This window comes from Neolamprologus brichardi, chromosome 19 (genome assembly GCF_056152115.1).
Source record: "Neolamprologus brichardi isolate AB-2024 chromosome 19, ASM5615211v1, whole genome shotgun sequence".
NCBI lineage: Eukaryota > Metazoa > Chordata > Actinopteri > Cichliformes > Cichlidae > Neolamprologus > Neolamprologus brichardi.
In genome coordinates this window covers 3951092-3971516 of record NC_142122.1, presented here as the reverse complement: position 1 = coordinate 3971516, position 20425 = coordinate 3951092, and the positions used below count along the sequence as shown (strand labels likewise).

General features: G+C 41.6%; 3 protein-coding genes across 3 annotated transcripts in view; all 3 read left to right on the top strand.

The window, feature by feature from the left end:
• The window catches only part of LOC148097129 (uncharacterized), a 49843-nt gene extending 46744 nt beyond the window's left edge, over positions 1 to 3099 (top strand). Inside the window, exons 133-141 of the mRNA XM_087833271.1 lie at positions 615 to 814; positions 913 to 1025; positions 1171 to 1277; positions 1390 to 1566; positions 1812 to 2020; positions 2118 to 2212; positions 2320 to 2345; positions 2513 to 2534; positions 2969 to 3099. Of these exons, the coding sequence (XP_087689397.1) occupies positions 615 to 814; positions 913 to 1025; positions 1171 to 1277; positions 1390 to 1566; positions 1812 to 2020; positions 2118 to 2212; positions 2320 to 2345; positions 2513 to 2534; positions 2969 to 3099 (1080 nt within the window). The remainder of the gene's footprint in view (positions 1 to 614; positions 815 to 912; positions 1026 to 1170; positions 1278 to 1389; positions 1567 to 1811; positions 2021 to 2117; positions 2213 to 2319; positions 2346 to 2512; positions 2535 to 2968) is intronic.
• A 122-nt stretch (positions 3100 to 3221) lies between these two features.
• On the top strand, positions 3222 to 17540 carry LOC148097128 (uncharacterized). The gene is made up of 36 exons (XM_087833270.1): positions 3222 to 3414; positions 3502 to 3605; positions 3695 to 3813; positions 3916 to 4083; positions 4300 to 4499; positions 4598 to 4710; positions 4857 to 4963; positions 5171 to 5338; positions 6578 to 6777; positions 6876 to 6988; positions 7135 to 7241; positions 8608 to 8784; positions 9030 to 9238; positions 9336 to 9430; positions 9538 to 9563; positions 9731 to 9752; positions 9846 to 9873; positions 9982 to 10066; positions 10187 to 10333; positions 10421 to 10632; positions 10720 to 10823; positions 10913 to 11031; positions 11134 to 11301; positions 11518 to 11717; positions 11816 to 11928; positions 12075 to 12181; positions 12389 to 12556; positions 15056 to 15255; positions 15354 to 15466; positions 15612 to 15718; positions 15831 to 16007; positions 16253 to 16461; positions 16559 to 16653; positions 16761 to 16786; positions 16954 to 16975; positions 17410 to 17540. Exons 2-36 carry the CDS (start codon positions 3533 to 3535, stop codon positions 17538 to 17540), a joined length of 4428 nt encoding a protein of 1475 aa, XP_087689396.1. The 5' UTR covers positions 3222 to 3414; positions 3502 to 3532.
• A 122-nt stretch (positions 17541 to 17662) lies between these two features.
• Positions 17663 to 20425, top strand: part of LOC102790815 (uncharacterized) — a 37741-nt gene continuing 34978 nt past the window's right edge. Inside the window, exons 1-8 of the mRNA XM_087833269.1 lie at positions 17663 to 17855; positions 17943 to 18046; positions 18136 to 18254; positions 18357 to 18524; positions 18741 to 18940; positions 19039 to 19151; positions 19298 to 19404; positions 19612 to 19779. Coding sequence (XP_087689395.1) covers positions 17974 to 18046; positions 18136 to 18254; positions 18357 to 18524; positions 18741 to 18940; positions 19039 to 19151; positions 19298 to 19404; positions 19612 to 19779 — 948 coding nt within the window. The 5' untranslated portion in view covers positions 17663 to 17855; positions 17943 to 17973. The remainder of the gene's footprint in view (positions 17856 to 17942; positions 18047 to 18135; positions 18255 to 18356; positions 18525 to 18740; positions 18941 to 19038; positions 19152 to 19297; positions 19405 to 19611; positions 19780 to 20425) is intronic.

The window sequence follows — 20425 nt, the reverse complement described above, 5'->3', positions numbered from 1 at the left end:
TCAAAGACTTCAACATCTCTACGGTAAGCCCTACATTGCACTTCTAGTCCTCCCTTAAGAACAGGAAAACAAAATTGTAGACTTAAGAAGACAAACACAGGAGTTTATTTTGCCATATCAAAAATACAAGCAAATCATAGAGCACACTTTCTTTGCTTGCAAACTGTAATCCTTTACCCACAGCATTGGTCATTACTACTGTCTGATATTATGTTGATTCCCTGTTGTAGGCTGGATTGTTGTCAACGCTCAATCCCTCTGAGGTGGCACAGCTGCTACTGAGCTCTGGAGCCTCAAATGACACAGATTTTATTGATCTTGTGTTTGAACAACTTGAAGAGGGCAATGTTCTAAAAAATGTGGATGAATTCCTGACACAGCTGACAGCCAATGAACAGGTAGGCTAGCCTCCTAAAAGGGTGAAGGAGGACAATGCGGATATTTGATTCCAGAAGTAAACACAGAATAAGACATCGGTCTCAACTGCTAAATCCATTGTTGGCTATTGTATCTTAGAAAACAAATGGTTACAGCCTTTGTACCATGTTGTATGGGTGTACTTCCAACATGCAATCTCACCTTTGCTTATGTCTTTTTCCACTTTAATATGACAGACCCCACATTTCCAGCCTGTTGTGAGAGATCGGGTCATGAATGCGACCTTCATCATCATCAGTTCACATTTCTCCACTTTCACGACAAACGACTATGAACTTTGGTTCCATGTGAAACTGATTCCTATCCTTGCCAGTTTTACTCCAGAAATGCTCATAAACACAACCACAAACATCAGCTGCACAAACTACCAAGTCATGTGAGTAGCTTTCTTGGAGCAATCAAGATTTTGTTGCAAATGAAAATGACAATAGTGACAATGAACAGCATGAGAACGTTTTCTTTCAACTGTTGCAGTGTGAGTGGGTTGGCTTTAGTTATCCAGGAGATGCCACTGTACAGACGGCAAGAGATCACACATGGTCTGTTGGGCTACCTAAGAAATGCTGAAAATGCCATCAATGAGCCAGGTAGGGCAGACATAGGGTGCATTATGTGCTTTCCAGTGTGAAATGTCTTGAAAAGCACTCAGACAAAAAACTTAAATTCTTTCATCTCTACCAGTCACAAACCGTGCTAAATTGAGCACATCCTAACTTTGTCTGCATGCCTTAGCTTGCAGGCAACAAAATGAGAGTGATGCCCAATGGGTTAAAGAAAATCTGGGTCCATTCGTCCAATATGCATCATACTCTGACCTCAAAGACTTCAACATCTCTACGGTAAGCTTTACTCTTATTACTCTTCCTGTCTTTCTTGAGAATAGCAAAGCAAAATTCTGGAAATTATACAAAAGACATGCATTTCATGAATTCTACTTTTTTGTATCCATAGCTGGCAGTTCTGGACGTTCTTTCACCATCGCAGAAGGCTGATCTAATCCTAGATCCAAACAGTGGTGCTTTAAACGATGCACATGTTGTAAGGGAGGTGTTGACAAGCTTGACAGAGACCAGTGATTATGAGCAGCTCAACCAATTCTTCCAGGCTTTTGCAAACATCAACGAGCAGGTGAATTCTCATTGGTAACCTTACCTCAGCGCAAACATCAACAAATGTTAACAGTGTTCTTTCATAAACCTGCTCAAGTGTTTAACTCAAAATGATCCATTTCTGATATGCTTCATGCCTTGAGGCATTCCTGCTGTACAGAAGTACAAAGATTTAGTTTAGATAAGCTCCCCCTCATCTCCGTATTTCCACAAAGACTTCAGAACTTCCTCTCTGACCTTATTATGATCCCCTTCTCTTTTCAGAGAAATGTCACCCTCATCCAAAATCCAGATGTGCGAGACACCATTTTGAACCTGACCTTGACAGCCCTTGCTCCTCAGCTTAAAGACTTTCAGCCAGAAGACTATCAACAGTGGTTCCAGGTTTATTTGGTTCCTGTGATGGCGAGCATCCTTCCTAGCAGCTTGCGGGTGATCCCCAGTAACATCACCTGTGAATCCTACCAGGCTGTGTAAGATATTTCTGATATCCACAGTTAGACATTTGGGTGTGCACAATGCCAAGCTGAGGCTCCTGACAAGTCACAATGAATTCTTTTCTTCCTTTAGAGACGATGGTCTTGCGCAGAGTTTGGCAGCATTGCCACTGGACCTTTCACAGGGCGTGAGATCAAGCAAGCAGTACCTCCAGGACACATTCCCACGTATGTGGCAAATAGGCTTTCCTGACTAAACTTTTCTCAAGAGCCCAGTATCAGCACTGTAATGACTACTCCATTGATTTATTTCCTTTCTTTTTCTTCTCAAACAGGCTGCGCAGTTCCAGCTTCCTTTGTGGTAAGATTCGTTTTTTGGGGGGTGGGTGGGTGGATGTCTTACATGGGTTATCCAATATTTGATCCAGGTTTGGCACACTAATTGGGCCAACTGTGACAAAGTCAAGGTATTTACACTTGAAAAAGATGTTTCCACTATACTAACAATCATATTTTCTTTGTCTTCAGTGCAAGGTTACCCCAGTTCATGGTAAGTCTGTCTAGAAGTACACATTTCAACTCTAAGGATATAAATGCATTCTGAAGGACTATTATCTGACACACAACCATTCTCTTTTCACAGTGAATCTCATTTGTAATGGAGTTGACGGGTGGGTGAAATGCCGTTTTGTTCAATGTTGATTCTGTCTAGGTAAAATTCGTTAACACAGTGTAATTAAGGGGACATTGGATTTCAATTTATTGTGTTTTTTCCACAGTTCAAAACCTGAGCAAATCCTGTCAGCTGGCAATTCCTCGGAAGCCCTGTGCAATTTCACCATCACAGAACATGCCTGTTCCTCTGTAAGATTCCTTTTTAAACTCCAAAAACAGAACATGGATTTTGCCACATTATGGTCCTGAGACAAATCTTCATGAGCTCTGACAAAACAGCTGTATTCTTTGTCAATTTTCTTTTTCAAGGCTCCCCATCTCACATCCAGCCACTTGGTCACACTGCTGAACTGCACACTGAAAAGCCAAAACATATACCCAGTAGAAGTCTGGAAGCTTTTCTTCCAAAAAGCCTCTGCTGTACTGGACCAGGCCCTTGAGACATTTGCTAACATCGTAAGTACAAAATCACATTTTCACAATATTGCCGTTTCCCTGTGTGAAGTTTGGGTCCAGCTACAATTATTTTTCTGCCAATTCAAGGCCGGCAACAACACCTACCCGACCTCATCAAATGTGCTCGAGGCTCTTGGAGAAGTGAGAATTGACAATTTCAGCCAGGCACAACTACAGAGTGAGGAGTTCATTACCAGCTGGTTCAAGACAAAGATCCGTCCATTTCTGGCCGTTCCATCTTTCAACTTCCTATTTTGCCTTAGCTCCAAAAACTTCAGCTGCCAGACATACCAGACTGTGTAAGTAAATATGAGACATATTGCTCTATTCTGCAAACTTGCAGTTGACTAGAAGTTTAGATGTTGAAAGCTTTCTCTCAAATGTAGCATTCAGGCATTTGGAAGCCAAAAGGCATCCATGGACAGAGACACACAGCAAGCAGTCTTCACTCACTTCATCAAACCGTTCTTGTCAAGAAATGACTCAACAGGTAAAAAGAGAAACTCAAGCTCACTTTGGTTTTTCCATGACAACATGTGGTATATTACCCTGTCAATAACTTTCTTGCTTTTTCTGCAGATCCTGGCTGTGTCTCATCTATCACGGGGAGCCAAGCGTGGCTAAAGGCAAACCTTGGCGACTTCTCTGATTTTGCAACTGTGCAGGACTTGCAAGCCTTCAATCCTAATTTGTCCGCTGTGAGTGCCGACTGCAGATGTACATCTTCCTGTAAACGGAATTCTTTTACCCAGAACATTTCCATGACTGCTGTCTGATATTATGCTGGTTCTCTTTTGTAGGCTGAATTGTTGTCAGTCCTCAGTCCTTCTCAGGTGGCACAGCTGGTACTGAGTTTGGGAGCCTCCAATAACACAGATTTGATTGATCGTGTGTTTGAGCGACTGCAAGAGGGTAACGCTCTACAAAATGTGGATGGATTCCTCACACAACTGGAAGCCAATGGACAGGTATGCTAGGCTTCTAAAAGGGTGATTGAGGAAAATCCTGGTGCTTTGTTCCAGCAGCATAAGACAGAATAAGACATTTGCTAAACCGCTACACAAGTCTTCAAGGAGTCTATCATAGAAAAGAACTGATTGCAGCCTTTGTGGCATGTTGTATGAGTACATTTGCAACATGCAGTCTCTGTATTGCTTAGCTTCTTTTCCACCTCAATTTCACAGATGCCAATTTTCCAGCCTGTTGTGAGAGATCGGATCATGAATGCGACCTTCATCGTCATCAGTCCACATTTCTCCACTTTCACGACAAACGACTATGAACTTTGGTTCCATGTGAAACTGATTCCTATCCTTGCCAGTTTTACTCCAGAAATGCTCATAAACACAACCACAAACATCAGCTGCATGAACTACCAAGTCATGTGAGTAGCTTTCTTGGAGCAATCAAGATTTTGTTGCAAATGAAAATGACAATAGTGACAAAGAACAGCATGAGAACGTTTTCTTTCAACTGTTGCAGTGTGAGTGGGTTGGCTTTAGTTATCCAGGAAATGCCACTGTACAGACGACAAGAGATCACACATGGTCTGCTGGGCTACCTAAGAAATGCTGAAAATGCCATCAATGAGCCAGGTAGGGCAGACATAGGGTGCGTTATGTGCTTTCCAGTGTGAAATGTCTTGAAAAGCACTCAGGCAAAAAACTTAAATTCTTTCATGTCTACCAGTCACAAACCTTGCTAAATTGAACACATCCTAACTTTTGTTTGCATGCCTTAGCTTGCAGGCAACAAAATGAGAGTGATGCCCAATGGGTTAAAGCAAATCTGGGTCCATTCGTCCAATATACAGCATACTCTGACCTCAAAGACTTCAACATCTCTACGGTAAGCCCTACATTGCACTTCTAGTCCTTCCTTAAGAGCAGGAAAACAAAATTGTAGACTTAAGAAGACAAACACAGGAGTTTATTTTGCCATATCAAAAATACAAGCAAATCATAGAGCACACTTTCTTTGGTTGCAAACTATAATCCTTTACCCACAGCATTGGTCATTACTACTGTCTGATATTATGTTGATTCCCTGTTGTAGGCTGGATTGTTGTCAACGCTCAATCCCTCTGAGGTGGCACAGCTGCTACTGAGCTCTGGAGCCTCAAATGACACAGATTTTATTGATCTTGTGTTTGAACAACTTGAAGAGGGCAACGCTCTAAAAAATGTGGATGAATTCCTGACACAGCTGACAACCAATGAACAGGTAGGCTAGCCTCCTAAAAGGGTGAAGGAGGACAATGCGGATATTTGATTCCAGAAGTAAACACAGAATAAGACATCGGCCTCAACCGCTACATCCATTGTTGGCTATTGTATCTTAGAAAACAAATGGTTACAGCTAGGGATGCAACGATACCAATTTTTTCAAACCGATACTATACCGATACTTGGATCTGAGTACTTGCCGATACAGAGTACAAAAACCGATACTTCTACCACACACACACACACACACACATGCAATGAATTGGAAGGCAGGTTTTATTTTATTCTCTGCCAATAGTAAATAATATCTTAATAAAGATGACCACAAAAAAATTTCAAGTGAAAAATAAGCACTTCTGTTAAATTATCTTAGGATTGTAATTTAACAAAATATCACTGAACTATTGGCACTGTCTCGAGCTTTTGGAATAATAAATAAACACTTCTGTTTGGAATAAAATAAATACAAATTAGGTTTGAGAATAAAATAAACTTTTAAATTGTTGCAGAGTGTCCATATTGTAAACAAACAAAATAACGAAAGTAATTGGCATTGACGAACGAACTCCTCATCAGTCCACCGTGCCGTTAAACCGAGGACTGACATTGCGCACACACTGCTTGTCTTTACCTCTTTAGAGGTTTTGGCACCATTATCTCCCTGATGTGTGGGCGGCTGGGAATTTCATATCGCAGCTCGAGTATGCTGAGAAGAATCCTATGTTTTCCACGACTGGCATTGGCTGGTCATCCAGAGCGATAAAATGAGTCAGAGCCTCTGTTATTGTAACTGCCCGTGGATTTTCTCTTGACAGTTTTCATCGCTTTTCCAAAACCTGAGTTAAAGTTGACTGTTCCGGTCCACACTGCTGACATTTTGTTTAGCCTAGCTACATCAGACTCCAGTTTCTCTTTTTTATCTGGAGCTGCCAGTCTGACTCGTCTAACCCTGTGCCTTTTTAGCACGGGACGTCCCCCTAGTGGCCAATCTAAAAAACTACAAAAAAAAATGACAAGCCACCCTCTGATTAATGAAATAAGTTAGTATCGGTTCATGGTATCGGTTAACTTTTACGAGTATGAGTACACACACATTTTACAGTATCGGCCCCGATACCCGATACCAGTATAGGTATCGGTGCATCCCTAGTTACAGCCTTTGTACCATGTTGTATGGGTGTACGTCCGACATGCAATCTCACCTTTGCTTATGTCTTTTTCCACTTTAATATGACAGACCCCACATTTCCAGCCTGTTGTGAGAGATCGGGTCATGAATGCGACCTTCATCATCATCAGTCCAAATTTCTCCACTTTCACGACAAACGACTATGAACTTTGGTTCCATGTGAAACTGATTCCTATCCTTGCCAGTTTTACTCCAGAAATGCTCATAAACACAACCACAAACATCAGCTGCACAAACTACCAAGTCATGTGAGTAGCTTTCTTGGAGCAATCAAGATTTTGTTGCAAATGAAAATGACAATAGTGACAAAGAACAGCATGAGAACGTTTTCTTTCAACTGTTGCAGTGTGAGTGGGTTGGCTTTAGTTATCCAGGAGATGCCACTGTACAGACGGCAAGAGATCACACATGGTCTGCTGGGCTACCTAAGAAATGCTGAAAATGCCATCAATGAGCCAGGTAGGGCAGACATAGGGTGCGTTATGTGCTTTCCAGTGTGAAATGTTATGAAAAGCACTCAGACAAAAAACTTAAATTCTTTCATGTCTACCAGTCACAAACCTTGCTACATTGAGCACATCCTAACTTTTGTTTGCATGCCTTAGCTTGCAGGCAACAAAATGAGAGTGATGCCCAATGGGTTAAAGCAAATCTGGGTCCATTCGTCCAATATACAGCGTACTCTGACCTCAAAGACTTCAACATCTCTACGGTAAGCCCTACATTGCACTTCTAGTCCTTCCTTAAGAGCAGGAAAACAAAATTGTAGACTTAGGAAGACAAATACAGGAGTTTATATTGCCATATCAAAAATACAAGCAAATCATAGAGCACACTTTCTTTGGTTGCAAACTGTAATCCTTTACCCACAGCATTGGTCATTACTACTGTCTGATATTATGTTGATTCCCTGTTGTAGGCTGGATTGTTGTCAACGCTCAATCCCTCTGAGGTGGCACAGCTGCTACTGAGCTCTGGAGCCTCAAATGACACAGATTTTATTGATCTTGTGTTTGAACAACTTGAAGAGGGCAATGTTCTAAAAAATGTGGATGAATTCCTGACACAGCTGACAGCCAATGAACAGGTAGGCTAGCCTCCTAAAAGGGTGAAGGAGGACAATGCGGATATTTGATTCCAGAAGTAAACACAGAATAAGACATCGGTCTCAACTGCTAAATCCATTGTTGGCTATTGTATCTTAGAAAACAAATGGTTACAGCCTTTGTGGCATGTTGTATGGGTGTACTTCCAACATGCAATCTCACCTTTGCTTATGTCTTTTTCCACTTTAATATGACAGACCCCACATTTCCAGCCTGTTGTGAGAGATCGGGTCATGAATGCGACCTTCATCATCATCAGTTCACATTTCTCCACTTTCACGACAAACGACTATGAACTTTGGTTCCATGTGAAACTGATTCCTATCCTTGCCAGTTTTACTCCAGAAATGCTCATAAACACAACCACAAACATCAGCTGCACGAACTACCAAGTCATGTGAGTAGCTTTCTTGGAGCAATCAAGATTTTGTTGCAAATGAAAATGACAATAGTGACAATGAACAGCATGAGAACGTTTTCTTTCAACTGTTGCAGTGTGAGTGGGTTGGCTTTAGCTATCCAGGAGATGCCACTGTACAGACGACAAGAGATCACACATGGTCTGTTGGGCTACCTAAGAAATGCTGAAAATGCCATCAATGAGCCAGGTAGGGCAGACATAGGGTGCATTATGTGCTTTCCAGTGTGAAATGTCTTGAAAAGCACTCAGACAAAAAACTTAAATTCTTTCATCTCTACCAGTCACAAACCTTGCTAAATTGAGCACATCCTAACTTTGTCTGCATGCCTTAGCTTGCAGGCAACAAAATGAGAGTGATGCCCAATGGGTTAAAGAAAATCTGGGTCCATTCGTCCAATATGCATCATACTCTGACCTCAAAGACTTCAACATCTCTACGGTAAGCTTTACTCTTATTACTCTTCCTGTCTTTCTTGAGAATAGCAAAGCAAAATTCTGGAAATTATACAAAAGACATGCATTTCATGAATTCTACTTTTTTGTATCCATAGCTGGCAGTTCTGGACGTTCTTTCACCATCGCAGAAGGCTGATCTAATCCTAGATCCAAACAGTGGTGCTTTAAACGATGCACATGTTGTAAGGGAGGTGTTGACAAGCTTGACAGAGACCAGTGATTATGAGCAGCTCAACCAATTCTTCCAGGCTTTTGCAAACATCAATGAGCAGGTGAATTCTCATTGGTAACCTTACCTCAGCGCAAACATCAACAAATGTTAACAGTGTTCTTTCATAAACCTGCTCAAGTGTTTAACTCAAAATGATCCATTTCTGATATGCTTCATGCCTTGAGGCATTCCTGCTGTACAGAAGTACAAAGATTTAGTTTAGATAAGCTCCCCCTCATCTCCGCATTTCCACAAAGACTTCAGAACTTCCTCTCTGACCTTATTATGATCCCCTTCTCTTTTCAGAGAAATGTCACCCTCATCCAAAATCCAGATGTGCGAGACACCATTTTGAACCTGACCTTGACAGCCCTTGCTCCTCAGTTTAAAGACTTTCAGCCAGAAGACTATCAACAGTGGTTCCAGGTTTATTTGGTTCCTGTGATGGCGAGCATCCTTCCTAGCAGCTTGCGGGTGATCCCCAGTAACATCACCTGTGAATCCTACCAGGCTGTGTAAGATATTTCCGATATCCACAGTTAGACATTTGGGTGTGCACAATGCCAAGCTGAGGCTCCTGACAAGTCACAATGAATTCTTTTCTTCCTTTAGAGACGATGGTCTTGCGCAGAGTTTGGCAGCATTGCCACTGGACCTTTCACAGGGCGTGAGATCAAGCAAGCAGTACCTCCAGGACACATTCCCACGTATGTGGCAAATAGGCTTTCCTGACTAAACTTTTCTCAAGAGCCCAGTATCAGCACTGTAATGACTACTCCATTGATTTATTTCCTTTCTTTTTCTTCTCAAACAGGCTGCGCAGTTCCAGTTTCCTTTGTGGTAAGATTCGTTTTTTGGGGGGTGGGTGGGTGGATGTCCTACATGGGTTATCCAATATTTGATCCAGGTTTGGCACACTAATTGGGCCAACTGTGACAAAGTCAAGGTATTTACACTTGAAGAAGATGTTTCCACTATACTAACAATCATATTTTCTTTGTCTTCAGTGCAAGGTTACCCCAGTTCATGGTAAGTCTGTCTAGAAGTACACATTTCAACTCTAAGGATATAAATGCATTCTGAAGGACTATTATCTGACACACAACCATTCTCTTTTCACAGTGAATCTCATTTGTAATGGAGTTGACGGGTGGGTGAAATGCCGTTTTGTTCAATGTTGATTCTGTCTAGGTAAAATTCGTTAACACAGTGTAATTAAGGGGACATTGGATTTCAATTTATTGTGTTTTTTCCACAGTTCAAAACCTGAGCAAATCCTGTCAGCTGGCAATTCCTCGGAAGCCCTGTGCAATTTCACCATCACAGAACATGCCTGTTCCTCTGTAAGATTCCTTTTTAAACTCCAAAAACAGAACATGGATTTTGCCCCATTATGGTCCTGAGACAAATCTCCATGAGCTCTGACAAAATGGCTGTATTCTTTGTCAATTTTCTTTTTCAAGGCTCCCCATCTCACATCCAGCAACTTGGTCACACTGCTGAACTGCACACTGAAAAGCCAAAACATATACCCAGTAGAAGTCTGGAAGCTTTTCTTCCAAAAAGCCTCTGCTGTACTGGACCAGGCCCTTGAGACATTTGCTAACATGGTAAGTACAAAATCACATTTTCACAATATTGCCGTTTCCCTGTGTGAAGTTTGGGTCCAGCTACAATTATTTTTCTGCCAATTCAAGGCCGGCAACAACACCTACCCGACCTCGTCAAATGTGCTCGAGGCTCTTGGAGAAGTGAGAATTGACAATTTCAGCCAGGCACAACTACAGAGTGAGGAGTTCATTACCAGCTGGTTCAAGACAAAGATCCGTCCATTTCTGGCCGTTCCATCTTTCAACTTCCTATTTTGCCTTAGCTCCAAAAACTTCAGCTGCCAGACATACCAGACTGTGTAAGTAAATATGAGACATATTGCTCTATTCTGCAAACTTGCAGTTGACTAGAAGTTTAGATGTTGAAAGCTTTCTCTCAAATGTAGCATTCAGGCATTTGGAAGCCAAAAGGCATCCATGGACAGAGACACACAGCAAGCAGTCTTCACTCACTTCATCAAACCGTTCTTGTCAAGAAATGACTCAACAGGTAAAAAGAGAAACTCAAGCTCACTTTGGTTTTTCCATGACAACATGTGGTATATTACCCTGTCAATAACTTTCTTGCTTTTTCTGCAGATCCTGGCTGTGTCTCATCTATCACGGGGAGCCAAGCGTGGCTAAAGGCAAACCTTGGCGACTTCTCTGATTTTGCAACTGTGCAGGACTTGCAAGCCTTCAATCCTAATTTGTCCGCTGTGAGTGCCGACTGCAGATGTACATCTTCCTGTAAACGGAATTCTTTTACCCAGAACATTTCCATGACTGCTGTCTGATATTATGCTGGTTCTCTTTTGTAGGCTGAATTGTTGTCAGTCCTCAGTCCTTCTCAGGTGGCACAGCTGGTACTGAGTTTGGGAGCCTCCAATAACACAGATTTGATTGATCGTGTGTTTGAGCGACTGCAAGAGGGTAACGCTCTACAAAATGTGGATGGATTCCTCACACAACTGGAAGCCAATGGACAGGTATGCTAGGCTTCTAAAAGGGTGATTGAGGAAAATCCTGGTGCTTTGTTCCACCAGCATAAGACAGAATAAGACATTTGCTAAACCGCTACACAAGTCTTCAAGGAGTCTATCATAGAAAAGAACTGATTGCAGCCTTTGTGGCATGTTGTATGAGTACATTTGCAACATGCAGTCTCTGTATTGCTTAGCTTCTTTTCCACCTCAATTTCACAGATGCCAATTTTCCAGCCTGTTGTGAGAGATCGGATCATGAATGCGACCTTCATCGTCATCAGTCCACATTTCTCCACTTTCACGACAAACGACTATGAACTTTGGTTCCATGTGAAACTGATTCCTATCCTTGCCAGTTTTACTCCAGAAATGCTCATAAACACAACCACAAACATCAGCTGCATGAACTACCAAGTCATGTGAGTAGCTTTCTTGGAGCAATCAAGATTTTGTTGCAAATGAAAATGACAATAGTGACAAAGAACAGCATGAGAACGTTTTCTTTCAACTGTTGCAGTGTGAGTGGGTTGGCTTTAGTTATCCAGGAAATGCCACTGTACAGACGACAAGAGATCACACATGGTCTGCTGGGCTACCTAAGAAATGCTGAAAATGCCATCAATGAGCCAGGTAGGGCAGACATAGGGTGCGTTATGTGCTTTCCAGTGTGAAATGTCTTGAAAAGCACTCAGGCAAAAAACTTAAATTCTTTCATGTCTACCAGTCACAAACCTTGCTAAATTGAACACATCCTAACTTTTGTTTGCATGCCTTAGCTTGCAGGCAACAAAATGAGAGTGATGCCCAATGGGTTAAAGCAAATCTGGGTCCATTCGTCCAATATACAGCATACTCTGACCTCAAAGACTTCAACATCTCTACGGTAAGCCCTACATTGCACTTCTAGTCCTTCCTTAAGAGCAGGAAAACAAAATTGTAGACTTAAGAAGACAAACACAGGAGTTTATTTTGCCATATCAAAAATACAAGCAAATCATAGAGCACACTTTCTTTGGTTGCAAACTATAATCCTTTACCCACAGCATTGGTCATTACTACTGTCTGATATTATGTTGATTCCCTGTTGTAGGCTGGATTGTTGTCAACGCTCAATCCCTCTGAGGTGGCACAGCTGCTACTGAGCTCTGGAGCCTCAAATGACACAGATTTTATTGATCTTGTGTTTGAACAACTTGAAGAGGGCAACGCTCTAAAAAATGTGGATGAATTCCTGACACAGCTGACAACCAATGAACAGGTAGGCTAGCCTCCTAAAAGGGTGAAGGAGGACAATGCGGATATTTGATTCCAGAAGTAAACACAGAATAAGACATCGGCCTCAACCGCTACATCCATTGTTGGCTATTGTATCTTAGAAAACAAATGGTTACAGCTAGGGATGCAACGATACCAATTTTTTCAAACCGATACGATACCGATACTTGGATCTGAGTACTTGCCGATACAGAGTACAAAAACCGATACTTCTACCACACACACACACACATGCAATGAATTGGAAGGCAGGTTTTATTTTATTCTCTGCCAATCGTAAATAATATCTTAATAAAGATGACCACAAAAAAATTTCAAGTGAAAAATAAGCACTTCTGTTAAATTATTGCAGAGTCTCCAGATTGTAATTTAACAAAATATCACTGAACTATTGGCACTGTCTCGAGCTTTTGGAATAATAAATAAACACTTCTGTTTGGAATAAAATAAATACAAATTAGGTTTGAGAATAAAATAAACTTTTAAATTGTTGCAGAGTGTCCATATTGTAAACAAACAAACAAAATAACGAAAGTAATTGGCATTGACGAACGAACTCCTCATCAGTCCACCGTGCCGTTAAACCGAGGACTGACATCGCGCACACACTGCTTGTCTTTACCTCTTTAGAAGTTTTGGCACCATTATCTCCCTGATGTGTGGGCGGCTGGGAATTTCATATCGCAGCTCGAGTATGCTGAGAAGAATCCTATGTTTTCCACGACTGGCATTGGCTGGTCATCCAGAGCAATAAAATGAGTCAGAGCCTCTGTTATTGTAACTGCCCGTGGATTTTCTCTTGACAGTTTTCATCGCTTTTCCAAAACCTGAGTTAAAGTTGACTGTTCCGGTCCACACTGCTGACATTTTGTTTAGCCTAGCTACATCAGACTCCAGTTTCTCTTTTTTATCTGGAGCTGCCAGTCTGACTCGTCTAACCCTGTGCCTGTTTAGCACGGGACGTCCCCCTAGTGGCCAATCTAAAAAACTACAACAAAAATGACAAGCCACCCTCTGATTAATGAAATAAGTTAGTATCGGTTCATGGTATCGGTTAACTTTTACGAGTATGAGTACACACACATTTTACAGTATCGGCCCCGATACCCGATACCAGTATCGGTATCGGTGCATCCCTAGTTAAAGCCTTTGTACCATGTTGTATGGGTGTACGTCCGACATGCAATCTCACCTTTGCTTATGTCTTTTTCCACTTTAATATGACAGACCCCAAATTTCCAGCCTGTTGTGAGAGATCGGGTCATGAATGCGACCTTCATCATCATCAGTCCAAATTTCTCCACTTTCATGACAAACGACTATGAACTTTGGTTCCATGTGAAACTGATTCCTATCCTTGCCAGTTTTACTCCAGAAATGCTCATAAACACAACCACAAACATCAGCTGCACAAACTATCAAGTCATGTGAGTAGCTTTCTTGGAGCAATCAAGATTTTGTTGCAAATGAAAATGACAATAGTGACAAAGAACAGCATGAGAACGTTTTCTTTCAACTGTTGCAGTGTGAGTGGGTTGGCTTTAGTTATCCAGGAGATGCCACTGTACAGACGGCAAGAGATCACACATGGTCTGCTGGGCTACCTAAGAAATGCTGAAACTGCCATCAATGAGCCAGGTAGGGCAGACATAGGGTGCGTTATGTGCTTTCCAGTGTGAAATGTCTTGAAAAGCACTCAGACAAAAAACTTAAATTCTTTCATGTCTACCAGTCACAATTCTCTTTAAATTGAGCACATCCTAACTTTTGTCTGCATGCCTTAGCTTGCAGGCAACAAAATGAGAGTGATGCCCAATGGGTTAAAGCAAATCTGGGTCCATTCGTCCAATATACAGCGTACTCTGACCTCAAAGACTTCAACATCTCTACGGTAAGCCCTACATTGCACTTCTAGTCCTCCCTTAAGAACAGGAAAACAAAATTGTAGACTTAAGAAGACAAACACAGGAGTTTATTTTGCCATATCAAAAATACAAGCAAATCATAGAGCACACTTTCTTTGCTTGCAAACTGTAATCCTTTACCCACAGCATTGGTCATTACTACTGTCTGATATTATGTTGATTCCCTGTTGTAGGCTGGATTGTTGTCAACGCTCAATCCCTCTGAGGTGGCACAGCTGCTACTGAGCTCTGGAGCCTCAAATGACACAGATTTTATTGATCTTGTGTTTGAACAACTTGAAGAGGGCAATGTTCTAAAAAATGTGGATGAATTCCTGACACAGCTGACAGCCAATGAACAGGTAGGCTAGCCTCCTAAAAGGGTGAAGGAGGACAATGCGGATATTTGATTCCAGAAGTAAACACAGAATAAGACATCGGTCTCAACTGCTAAATCCATTGTTGGCTATTGTATCTTAGAAAACAAATGGTTACAGCCTTTGTACCATGTTGTATGGGTGTACTTCCAACATGCAATCTCACCTTTGCTTATGTCTTTTTCCACTTTAATATGACAGACCCCACATTTCCAGCCTGTTGTGAGAGATCGGGTCATGAATGCGACCTTCATCATCATCAGTTCACATTTCTCCACTTTCACGACAAACGACTATGAACTTTGGTTCCATGTGAAACTGATTCCTATCCTTGCCAGTTTTACTCCAGAAATGCTCATAAACACAACCACAAACATCAGCTGCACAAACTACCAAGTCATGTGAGTAGCTTTCTTGGAGCAATCAAGATTTTGTTGCAAATGAAAATGACAATAGTGACAATGAACAGCATGAGAACGTTTTCTTTCAACTGTTGCAGTGTGAGTGGGTTGGCTTTAGTTATCCAGGAGATGCCACTGTACAGACGGCAAGAGATCACACATGGTCTGTTGGGCTACCTAAGAAATGCTGAAAATGCCATCAATGAGCCAGGTAGGGCAGACATAGGGTGCATTATGTGCTTTCCAGTGTGAAATGTCTTGAAAAGCACTCAGACAAAAAACTTAAATTCTTTCATCTCTACCAGTCACAAACCGTGCTAAATTGAGCACATCCTAACTTTGTCTGCATGCCTTAGCTTGCAGGCAACAAAATGAGAGTGATGCCCAATGGGTTAAAGAAAATCTGGGTCCATTCGTCCAATATGCATCATACTCTGACCTCAAAGACTTCAACATCTCTACGGTAAGCTTTACTCTTATTACTCTTCCTGTCTTTCTTGAGAATAGCAAAGCAAAATTCTGGAAATTATACAAAAGACATGCATTTCATGAATTCTACTTTTTTGTATCCATAGCTGGCAGTTCTGGACGTTCTTTCACCATCGCAGAAGGCTGATCTAATCCTAGATCCAAACAGTGGTGCTTTAAACGATGCACATGTTGTAAGGGAGGTGTTGACAAGCTTGACAGAGACCAGTGATTATGAGCAGCTCAACCAATTCTTCCAGGCTTTTGCAAACATCAACGAGCAGGTGAATTCTCATTGGTAACCTTACCTCAGCGCAAACATCAACAAATGTTAACAGTGTTCTTTCATAAACCTGCTCAAGTGTTTAACTCAAAATGATCCATTTCTGATATGCTTCATGCCTTGAGGCATTCCTGCTGTACAGAAGTACAAAGATTTAGTTTAGATAAGCTCCCCCTCATCTCCGTATTTCCACAAAGACTTCAGAACTTCCTCTCTGACCTTATTATGATCCCCTTCTCTTTTCAGAGAAATGTCACCCTCATCCAAAATCCAGATGTGCGAGACACCATTTTGAACCTGACCTTGACAGCCCTTGCTCCTCAGCTTAAAGACTTTCAGCCAGAAGACTATCAACAGTGGTTCCAGGTTTATTTGGTTCCTGTGATGGCGAGCATCCTTCCTAGCAGCTTGCGGGTGATCCCCAGTAACATCACCTGTGAATCCTACCAGGCTGTGTAAGATATTTCTGATATCCACAGTTAGACATTTGGGTGTGCACAATGCCAAGCTGAGGCTCCTGACAAGTCACAATGAATTCTTTTCTTCCTTTAGAGACGATGGTCTTGCGCAGAGTTTGGCAGCATTGCCACTGGACCTTTCACAGGGCGTGAGATCAAGCAAGCAGTACCTCCAGGACACATTCCCACGTATGTGGCAAATAGGCTTTCCTGACTAAACTTTTCTCAAGAGCCCAGTATCAGCACTGTAATGACTACTCCATTGATTTATTTCCTTTCTTTTTCTTCTCAAACAGGCTGCGCAGTTCCAGCTTCCTTTGTGGTAAGATTCGTTTTTTGGGGGGTGGGTGGGTGGATGTCTTACATGGGTTATCCAATATTTGATCCAGGTTTGGCACACTAATTGGGCCAACTGTGACAAAGTCAAGGTATTTACACTTGAAAAAGATGTTTCCACTATACTAACAATCATATTTTCTTTGTCTTCAGTGCAAGGTTACCCCAGTTCATGGTAAGTCTGTCTAGAAGTACACATTTCAACTCTAAGGATATAAATGCATTCTGAAGGACTATTATCTGACACACAACCATTCTCTTTTCACAGTGAATCTCATTTGTAATGGAGTTGACGGGTGGGTGAAATGCCGTTTTGTTCAATGTTGATTCTGTCTAGGTAAAATTCGTTAACACAGTGTAATTAAGGGGACATTGGATTTCAATTTATTGTGTTTTTTCCACAGTTCAAAACCTGAGCAAATCCTGTCAGCTGGCAATTCCTCGGAAGCCCTGTGCAATTTCACCATCACAGAACATGCCTGTTCCTCTGTAAGATTCCTTTTTAAACTCCAAAAACAGAACATGGATTTTGCCACATTATGGTCCTGAGACAAATCTTCATGAGCTCTGACAAAACAGCTGTATTCTTTGTCAATTTTCTTTTTCAAGGCTCCCCATCTCACATCCAGCCACTTGGTCACACTGCTGAACTGCACACTGAAAAGCCAAAACATATACCCAGTAGAAGTCTGGAAGCTTTTCTTCCAAAAAGCCTCTGCTGTACTGGACCAGGCCCTTGAGACATTTGCTAACATCGTAAGTACAAAATCACATTTTCACAATATTGCCGTTTCCCTGTGTGAAGTTTGGGTCCAGCTACAATTATTTTTCTGCCAATTCAAGGCCGGCAACAACACCTACCCGACCTCATCAAATGTGCTCGAGGCTCTTGGAGAAGTGAGAATTGACAATTTCAGCCAGGCACAACTACAGAGTGAGGAGTTCATTACCAGCTGGTTCAAGACAAAGATCCGTCCATTTCTGGCCGTTCCATCTTTCAACTTCCTATTTTGCCTTAGCTCCAAAAACTTCAGCTGCCAGACATACCAGACTGTGTAAGTAAATATGAGACATATTGCTCTATTCTGCAAACTTGCAGTTGACTAGAAGTTTAGATGTTGAAAGCTTTCTCTCAAATGTAGCATTCAGGCATTTGGAAGCCAAAAGGCATCCATGGACAGAGACACACAGCAAGCAGTCTTCACTCACTTCATCAAACCGTTCTTGTCAAGAAATGACTCAACAGGTAAAAAGAGAAACTCAAGCTCACTTTGGTTTTTCCATGACAACATGTGGTATATTACCCTGTCAATAACTTTCTTGCTTTTTCTGCAGATCCTGGCTGTGTCTCATCTATCACGGGGAGCCAAGCGTGGCTAAAGGCAAACCTTGGCGACTTCTCTGATTTTGCAACTGTGCAGGACTTGCAAGCCTTCAATCCTAATTTGTCCGCTGTGAGTGCCGACTGCAGATGTACATCTTCCTGTAAACGGAATTCTTTTACCCAGAACATTTCCATGACTGCTGTCTGATATTATGCTGGTTCTCTTTTGTAGGCTGAATTGTTGTCAGTCCTCAGTCCTTCTCAGGTGGCACAGCTGGTACTGAGTTTGGGAGCCTCCAATAACACAGATTTGATTGATCGTGTGTTTGAGCGACTGCAAGAGGGTAACGCTCTACAAAATGTGGATGGATTCCTCACACAACTGGAAGCCAATGGACAGGTATGCTAGGCTTCTAAAAGGGTGATTGAGGAAAATCCTGGTGCTTTGTTCCAGCAGCATAAGACAGAATAAGACATTTGCTAAACCGCTACACAAGTCTTCAAGGAGTCTATCATAGAAAAGAACTGATTGCAGCCTTTGTGGCATGTTGTATGAGTACATTTGCAACATGCAGTCTCTGTATTGCTTAGCTTCTTTTCCACCTCAATTTCACAGATGCCAATTTTCCAGCCTGTTGTGAGAGATCGGATCATGAATGCGACCTTCATCGTCATCAGTCCACATTTCTCCACTTTCACGACAAACGACTATGAACTTTGGTTCCATGTGAAACTGATTCCTATCCTTGCCAGTTTTACTCCAGAAATGCTCATAAACACAACCACAAACATCAGCTGCATGAACTACCAAGTCATGTGAGTAGCTTTCTTGGAGCAATCAAGATTTTGTTGCAAATGAAAATGACAATAGTGACAAAGAACAGCATGAGAACGTTTTCTTTCAACTGTTGCAGTGTGAGTGGGTTGGCTTTAGTTATCCAGGAAATGCCACTGTACAGACGACAAGAGATCACACATGGTCTGCTGGGCTACCTAAGAAATGCTGAAAATGCCATCAATGAGCCAGGTAGGGCAGACATAGGGTGCGTTATGTGCTTTCCAGTGTGAAATGTCTTGAAAAGCACTCAGGCAAAAAACTTAAATTCTTTCATGTCTACCAGTCACAAACCTTGCTAAATTGAACACATCCTAACTTTTGTTTGCATGCCTTAGCTTGCAGGCAACAAAATGAGAGTGATGCCCAATGGGTTAAAGCAAATCTGGGTCCATTCGTCCAATATACAGCATACTCTGACCTCAAAGACTTCAACATCTCTACGGTAAGCCCTACATTGCACTTCTAGTCCTTCCTTAAGAGCAGGAAAACAAAATTGTAGACTTAAGAAGACAAACACAGGAGTTTATTTTGCCATATCAAAAATACAAGCAAATCATAGAGCACACTTTCTTTGGTTGCAAACTATAATCCTTTACCCACAGCATTGGTCATTACTACTGTCTGATATTATGTTGATTCCCTGTTGTAGGCTGGATTGTTGTCAACGCTCAATCCCTCTGAGGTGGCACAGCTGCTACTGAGCTCTGGAGCCTCAAATGACACAGATTTTATTGATCTTGTGTTTGAACAACTTGAAGAGGGCAACGCTCTAAAAAATGTGGATGAATTCCTGACACAGCTGACAACCAATGAACAGGTAGGCTAGCCTCCTAAAAGGGTGAAGGAGGACAATGCGGATATTTGATTCCAGAAGTAAACACAGAATAAGACATCGGCCTCAACCGCTACATCCATTGTTGGCTATTGTATCTTAGAAAACAAATGGTTACAGCTAGGGATGCAACGATACCAATTTTTTCAAACCGATACTATACCGATACTTGGATCTGAGTACTTGCCGATACAGAGTACAAAAACCGATACTTCTACCACACACACACACACACACACATGCAATGAATTGGAAGGCAGGTTTTATTTTATTCTCTGCCAATAGTAAATAATATCTTAATAAAGATGACCACAAAAAAATTTCAAGTGAAAAATAAGCACTTCTGTTAAATTATCTTAGGATTGTAATTTAACAAAATATCACTGAACTATTGGCACTGTCTCGAGCTTTTGGAATAATAAATAAACACTTCTGTTTGGAATAAAATAAATACAAATTAGGTTTGAGAATAAAATAAACTTTTAAATTGTTGCAGAGTGTCCATATTGTAAACAAACAAAATAACGAAAGTAATTGGCATTGACGAACGAACTCCTCATCAGTCCACCGTGCCGTTAAACCGAGGACTGACATTGCGCACACACTGCTTGTCTTTACCTCTTTAGAGGTT